Raw genomic sequence first — 7,421 nt, 5'->3', positions numbered from 1 at the left:
AATAAATGTTTCCATTAAAAAAAAAAAAAAACTAGAAAAAGATTGTTTTATTAAACAACCATTAATAATGTGGCATTACACGTCTCCGTTACTGATATCATAATTCATATAAAAGTTAATGTGTAGACTTGAAAAATATATAACTAATATAGGTTTAACATACATTAATTATAAAGGTTTTTAAAAAAGATTGTTTTATTAAACAACCAAAGTTAGTAGTTGATGATTTTTGCATAGATTTCAGATCAAAGTTAAAAACAATAATTCACTGAATAAATATTTAACCAATTAAGACTAGACGGAGTGGACATTTTTCTCCCTGACCCTCGCCCTCTCTCACCCTCTCTCGCCCCCCACACCACCCCCGTCCACCGACTCTCCGTTTGGCCGACCCCTCTCCCTCGCCCGACCTCACCTTTGACCCTCCTCACTTCAAGATCTTTCCCCCTTTCCAAAAAGCCATTAACGGCTTTTTTTTTTTAATTTTCCTCTTCCTATATATATCTTCATCTTCTTCCTTTTTTAACAAAACATATACATATATACAAAACACCATCACACAAACACATAAATCTTCTTCCATTTTTACATAAATATATACATATATTACGGATATGGATCCTCCATCACCCTCTTCATCCGATGATTCAATCGATCTCGACGACGCTATTCTTAGTACCGTTGCTTTGATAGTTACTACTATGATTCAAGCCGCGGAAGACGAGGAGGACGAGGAAGACCAACTTTCGCCTAGAAGAAGAACGGTTCTGGAACGTCGACGTGAGGAGGCATACGCGCGATTGGTCCGCCTTTACTTTGCTGAGCGACCCGTATTTGGCGCGAGGGATTTTAGACGGCGCTATCGTATGAGCAAGCGGCTATTTTTGAGAATTACAAATGACTTGGAAGAAAGGTATCCATATTTTCAACAAAGAATGGATGCTCGTGGGAAGCTGGGTTCATGCCGATACACAAGACTACCCCCGCGCTTCGTCAATTAGCATATGGGTGTAGCGTCGACTTGTTTGACGAGCATTTGGAGATTTCGGCTAGGACTTCCCGGGAGTCGCTGATATATTTTTGTAAAGGTACATTTTATATATAGTTATATATTATTTAGTTACGTACATTTTATATTAATTTTACATTTTATATAGTTACGTACATAATATTTAGTTACATTTTATATAGTTACGTACATAATATTTAGTTATATATTAAATAGTTACGTAAATATTATATAGTTACGTACATAATATTTAGTAATATATTATATAGTTACGTACATAATATATAGTTATATATTAAATAGTTACGTACATATTATATAGTTACGTACATAATATATAGTTATATATATTAAATAGTTACGTACATATTATATAGTTACGTACATAATATTTAGTAATATATTATATAGTTACGTACATAATATATAGTTATATATTAAATAGTTACGTACATATTATATAGTTACGTACATAATATTTAGTAATATATTATATAGTTACGTACATAATATATAGTTATATATTAAATAGTTATGTACATATTATATAGTTACGTACATAATATTTAGTAATATATTATATAATTACGTACATATTATATAGTTGTGTACATAATATTTAGTAATATATTATATAATTACGTACATATTATATAGTTGCGTACATAATATTTAGTTATATTAATTCATTTACGTATTTACAAATAATTTAAATAGGTATAAATGAAATGTATGGACCGACATACCTACGGAGACCTACATCTATGGATCTTGAACGAATATACGATGTGCATGAGCAGCTTCATGGTTTCCCTGGTATGATCGGTAGTATTGATTGCATGCACTGGCCATGGGAGATGTGTCCAACCGCATGGCGCGGTTTGCACACCAGAGGGGATGTTGGTAGACCATCATTGATGCTTCAGGAGGTTGCGTCTACTGACTTGTGAATTTGGAATGCATATTTTGGTCAGCAGGGGTCCAACAATGACATCAACGTGTTTGAGGCGTCCCCAGTCTTGGAAGAAATTATATCTGGCTTGGCACCTACAGGTTAATTACGTACTTAACATTTATGTATATAATATGTAGTAATATATTATATATGCTTTTGTTAACTAATATTAGCTTTTGTTTAATTTACAGTTGGTTTTTATGCAAACAACAACTACTACAAAGCCGGATACTACTTGACAGATGGCATCTACCCTGAATATTCCAATTTTGTGAAGACTTTTACTGACCCGATTGATGAAAAGAGAAAATACTTTAAAAAAAACAAGAATCGGCGCGAAAGGATATCGAGAGAGCATTCGGGGTTCTTAAAAAGCGTTGGAAAGTTATTAGTTTTCCCTCACGGTTTTGGGACAAGCAGAGGATGCATGACGTGATATACGCGTGTATCACTCTACACAACATGATATTGGAGGATGAAGATAAAGCTTTTTGTCAAGACTTCAACGATGAAGACCCGACACTAGACCCGGCGTATTGGGAACAACAAACTCCAATGGAGCAACGGATCTCGAGTTCACAAGCCGTACGAAATAGCCAAACCCACAACATGCTCTTAGTGGATTTGCTAGATCATCTTTGGGAAAACAAGAGGGGAAATCCTCCACCATACGTGTCACTGGAAGTCGATGACTACTTTAGCGATGATGATTAGTTATTAGTTATTTATTTGTGTTTGTGTATCGAATAATTTATTTTTTTATGTGTTTGATGTGTGGTTTTTATGTTTTAGTTTGTATGTGTTGGATTTTAATTTTAATGGTTAGTATTTTATTTTACTATTTATAGAAATTTTGTTATTTTTAAAATAATATGAAAATCATAAAAAATTAAAACAAAAAAAAAATCAATTATTAAAACCAATCATTGAAAGTGCCACATGGCACAAGTCGCCCCTTACTTAAAAAACCACCAATTTTCACCCTTTTTGAAGGGCAACTCTTTTTATCCTCCATGCCACATGACATAAGTCGCCCCTCCTTCCCCCGACACCACTCCTCTTAGTCTAAGTATATACCAATGGGCAATGGGTTACGTTTTTGAGGATGAATCAGATGAACATGGCATATATAAAAATTGAAATTTAAATAAATAGTTGAGATTTTATTTTTTAAAAGTAATTACAGTAATAATTAATAAATAATTATAACATGCACATAGGATATATTAAATCAAATAATATAAAAAAAAAAGAATAAAAAAATCAAAAAATAGGATAACATGATTAACTAATTTTCACGTAATAAAAAACATATTATATTTTAATTATATATAGAGGTTGGGTAATGAAGTTCTCTAACATGGATTTGGTTGTTGTGATATTTTATCCTCGTAAAAGATTGCAATAACATGGTTGAGTCGTTAGTATTGAAAACTTCAAAACGATTAACTAATGGAGTTAATTAGTTTTGGGGGATGATGCCAAAAGGTCAAATCGAATTCGACAATCAGAACACAACATAAATTGACAACAGTTGTGCAAGAAAGGAACATGCAACGAAACTTCATACGTATACATGATATCAGCATAATTTCAAAGTGTTCAAAACGTTTGAAATTACAAACTCCTGATCAAATTCGATGGATCACGTGTGACACGGCTTCAGACTGTTCATTCAATAAATACGTGGAGTGGTCGTGGACCATATTTTTCATTCTACGGATTTTCAGTATGCCTGGTGACCCGACCAGTTTTTTAATAAAATGACCATACTTTTTGCAGCGACCCTCGCTGCAAAAAGTCAGTGTACGAGACCGTACACTGAGGACTTGATGGTCCACAGTGGAGTTTGTTTTTATCTACTTTTTGCAGCGAGCTGAGGACTTGATGGTCCACAGTGGAGTTTGTTTTTATCCACTTTTTGCAGCGAGGGTCGCTGCAAAAAGTAGATAAAAACAAACTCCACTGTGGACCATCAAGTCCTCAGTGTACGTGCGGTTCTATATATGGAAACTTATAGCGTCCGCTTTTCTCACAATCGCTTTCAAGTTCTAATTGTTCTTTCTATTTGTTCTTTCACAATCTTTAGTATTTGTTCTTTCACAAATATATATAGATATAGATATATAGATATACATTAGATTTTCAATATACTATAAATTGTTCTAAACATCTCAATATATTTGTTCTTTCACAATCTTTAATATTATTATTATCAGTTTTCAATATATATATATATATTATTGTTTTCATTTATATATATAGATATAGATATATAGATATACATTAGATTTTCAATATACTATAAATTGTAGATCTTTAGTATTATTATTATAATTTATCATTATTTTAGATGGATTTTGAAAGTATATGGAGCGAAATGGGTGCGGAAGGTTTTGAGCTTCACTTAGAAGAACCTGATGAAGAATTTGACATACCAGAGGCGGCCCCTCATTTTGACTACGACGCTAGAGTTTTCCACACCGATCCGGTATCCTTGTTAACTTTTAAAAAAACTAATTTAGGCAAATATCATTATTAGTTTATATTTATTAGTATTTAATTTGTGTTTTTTTGTTAAATTTATTGCATATTTAAATGTTAGATATTGCATATTTAAAATGTTAGATATTTATTAGTATACAAATTAATGATAATTTGTTAAAAAAAAACTAATTTATGCAAATATCATTAAAATATTTATATTTTAGTACTATTTAATTTGTGTTTCGTTGTTAAATTTATTGCAATTTTAAAATGTTAGATATTGCATATTTAAAATGTTAGATATTTATTAGTATACAAATTAATGATAATTTTAAAAAAAAAAAACCTAATTTAGGCAAATATCATTAGAATATTTATATTTTAGTACTATTTAATATGTGTTAGGATGTTAAATTTATTGCAATTTTAAAATGTTAGATATTACAATTTTAAAATGTTAGATATTTATTAGTATACAAATTAATGATAATTTTTATAAAAAAAACTAATTTATGCAAATATCATTAAAATATTTATATTTTAGTACTATTTAATTGTGTTAGGATGTTAAATTTATTGCAATTTTCAAATGTTAGATATTTATTAGTATACAAATTAATGATAATTTGTTAAAAAAAAACTAATTTAGGCAAATATCATTAGAATATTTATATTTTAGTACTATTTAATTTGTGTTTCGTTGTTATATTTATTGCATATTTAAAATGTTAGATATTTATAAGTATACAATTTAATGATAATTTAAAAAAAAAAAACTAATTTAGGTGTTCGATTCACACGAAGAATTGTTCAACTGGGCCAAAAGTACAGGATTGCAGCTTGGTTATGTGTTAATCAAACGACGAACAAATTCCAACTTAGCTGGTGTAAAAAATAAAGTGACGATAGTCTGTAATCTTTCTGGGAAATGGATGATAGGATAGGCGGGCTCGTTAAAAAGACACTTAAATGTCAGTGCCCCTTTAGATTAATCGGTCGTTTGACTGATGATGGTTGGAGGATAACCGTTGTAGACGACACACATAATCACTATCCAGCTGAGAATCTGGAGGGTTACGCGTACGCAAGAAGGTTGACTGAAGAGGAGAGATTGTTTCTGGAAGAAGAATATCATCGTGGTAGTACGCCCCGTGGGATGTTAAAGCTATTGAAAGAAAAATTTCCAGGAAACTTGACCCGCAGTGATGACATTTACAATTTCCAAAAAGCTATGCAGAAGAAGGCGGCCGAAAAACATGGGAACACTCCAATGCAGGTATATTATATCAAATTTACATATCTTTTTATTTATTTACTATGATAGAGTATCTGAAACGACATATGTACGCCATATTGTTCAAACGAAACAGGTTATGTTCAGTTTGCTTAAGGAGCATAATTACTTGTATTATCATACAACAAACAGTGTATCTGGTCGGTTGGAGAATCTGTTTTTTATACATCCGACATCATTTAAGTTGTGGCGTGCATTTCCTTATGTTATCCAAATAGACGCCACGTACAAAACTAATATGTACAACATGCCATTGGTCGAGATCGTTGGTGTCACTCCAACAAACAGGACCTTTAGCATATCATATGCGTTTATCATAAGCGAACAAGAGCATAATTATAGATGGGTGTTGGAGTGTTTGAAGTCGACGTTAGGTGAAGGCTTTGCTGTGCGTGTGGTACTCACAGACCGGGATCTGGCGCTAATGAAAGCATGCAAAACCGTTATGCCTGAAGCATACCATTTACTGTGTAGAGTGCACATATGGAGGAACATAGACAAATTTAGCATGCCATCGTTAAAAGGGGAAGGGAAATGGGGGCCTTTTTACGGATAGTGGAAAAAACTTTACGAGTCCCGCACACTAGAAGAGTACACCAACAATTTATCATATTTAAAAGAGAAGATGGGTCCCCGTTTAAACAGTAAGTGAAGTGCTTTTGAAGTTTTTTTTTTTTCTAATTTTTGGTAAATCACATATACCTACACAAGCTAATCAAATTTTAAATTGACAGAGGTTTACAAGTACCTGCAGAAGGAGTGGCTTTCCCCGTACAAGGAAAAGTTTGTGTCCTTTTGGGTGGATCAGAACCTCAACTACCGTAACTACACTACCAACAGAGTTGAGACTGAGCATTCACTCCTCAAGTCCGAGTTACAGGGGAGATGTACATTTCAAAGAATAATTCAATGTGTTAATGATGTCCTCCTCGGACAAGATACAGAAATCAAGGGCCAACTGGAAGAAAGCAGGATTTATAGAGCTGGTAAACACAACTACCCATGTTTGAAAGACCTGCTTTGTGTTGTATCTGTGACAGCTCTTGATATAATGGTTGATGAAATTAAACGATTAAAAAATGAGATCGGAAAAGACTTGAGAAAATGCAGGTGTAAGGTGTGGACTAACTGTGGCCTTCCATGTGCCTGCCGTCTAGCTGCGTACATGCATTGCAGTAAGTTTATTGAAATATAGGCAATTGCTTTTTTTTTTTTTGTAAATGTACAAATATTGTAATTATTTTTCGTCAAAAATGTAGACAAACGTGTTGAGGTGCATACCATAAATGACTTTTGGAGAAAGCTAGACCTGACACCGTCGACATGCCTTCCGGACAACGATCATCGAAAAGACTCTGACGATAACGAAGCTATCGACCAATTAGTAGAGGATGTTAAAGTCCAGTTTAAGGATCAACCGAAGTCAAATCGCAAAAACTGGATTTCTAAATTAAAAGACATCGTCTATCCGGGGAGAACGAAAATCAAGGACCCTTCTGTTATTAAAAATAAACGTGGAAGACCAATCGGGTCAAAGAAAAATATACCTCAAGTATGTCGGATCATAATTCGAACTACATTTAATTAATTGATTATTTTTTTTTTTTGGTAATTGCCCCCTATTTGTTAGTATACTTGTAAGTGTAATCTGTTATTAAATATTTTTTTTTTGCAGG

At 32.6% G+C, this 7,421-nt stretch overlaps 1 protein-coding gene across 1 annotated transcript; it reads left to right on the top strand.

Annotated features, from left to right (window-relative positions):
• The first annotated feature begins 614 nt into the window (after window positions 1-614).
• On the top strand, window positions 615-2,400 carry LOC122592438. The gene is made up of 4 exons (XM_043764665.1): window positions 615-957; window positions 1,727-1,938; window positions 1,987-2,062; window positions 2,156-2,400. The coding sequence occupies exons 1-4, from the start codon at window positions 615-617 to the stop codon at window positions 2,398-2,400; spliced, it is 876 nt and encodes a 291-aa protein (XP_043620600.1).
• Window positions 2,401-7,421: the final 5,021 nt, after the last annotated feature.

Source organism: Erigeron canadensis, chromosome 1 (genome assembly GCF_010389155.1).
Source record: "Erigeron canadensis isolate Cc75 chromosome 1, C_canadensis_v1, whole genome shotgun sequence".
Classification (NCBI taxonomy): domain Eukaryota; kingdom Viridiplantae; phylum Streptophyta; class Magnoliopsida; order Asterales; family Asteraceae; genus Erigeron; species Erigeron canadensis.
This window is presented reverse-complemented; position numbering and strand designations above follow the sequence as displayed.

Excerpts from the sequence above, each read along its gene's own strand:
- LOC122592438 (XM_043764665.1), top strand. The coding sequence starts at position 615 with ATGGATCCTCCATCACCCTCTTCATCCGATGATTCAATCGATCTCGAC. Across the intron at positions 958-1,726 it reads GGATGCTCGTGGGAAGCTGG|GTATAAATGAAATGTATGGA; the intron begins GTTCATGCCGAT and ends TAATTTAAATAG. Across the intron at positions 2,063-2,155 it reads ATCTGGCTTGGCACCTACAG|TTGGTTTTTATGCAAACAAC; the intron begins GTTAATTACGTA and ends TTTAATTTACAG.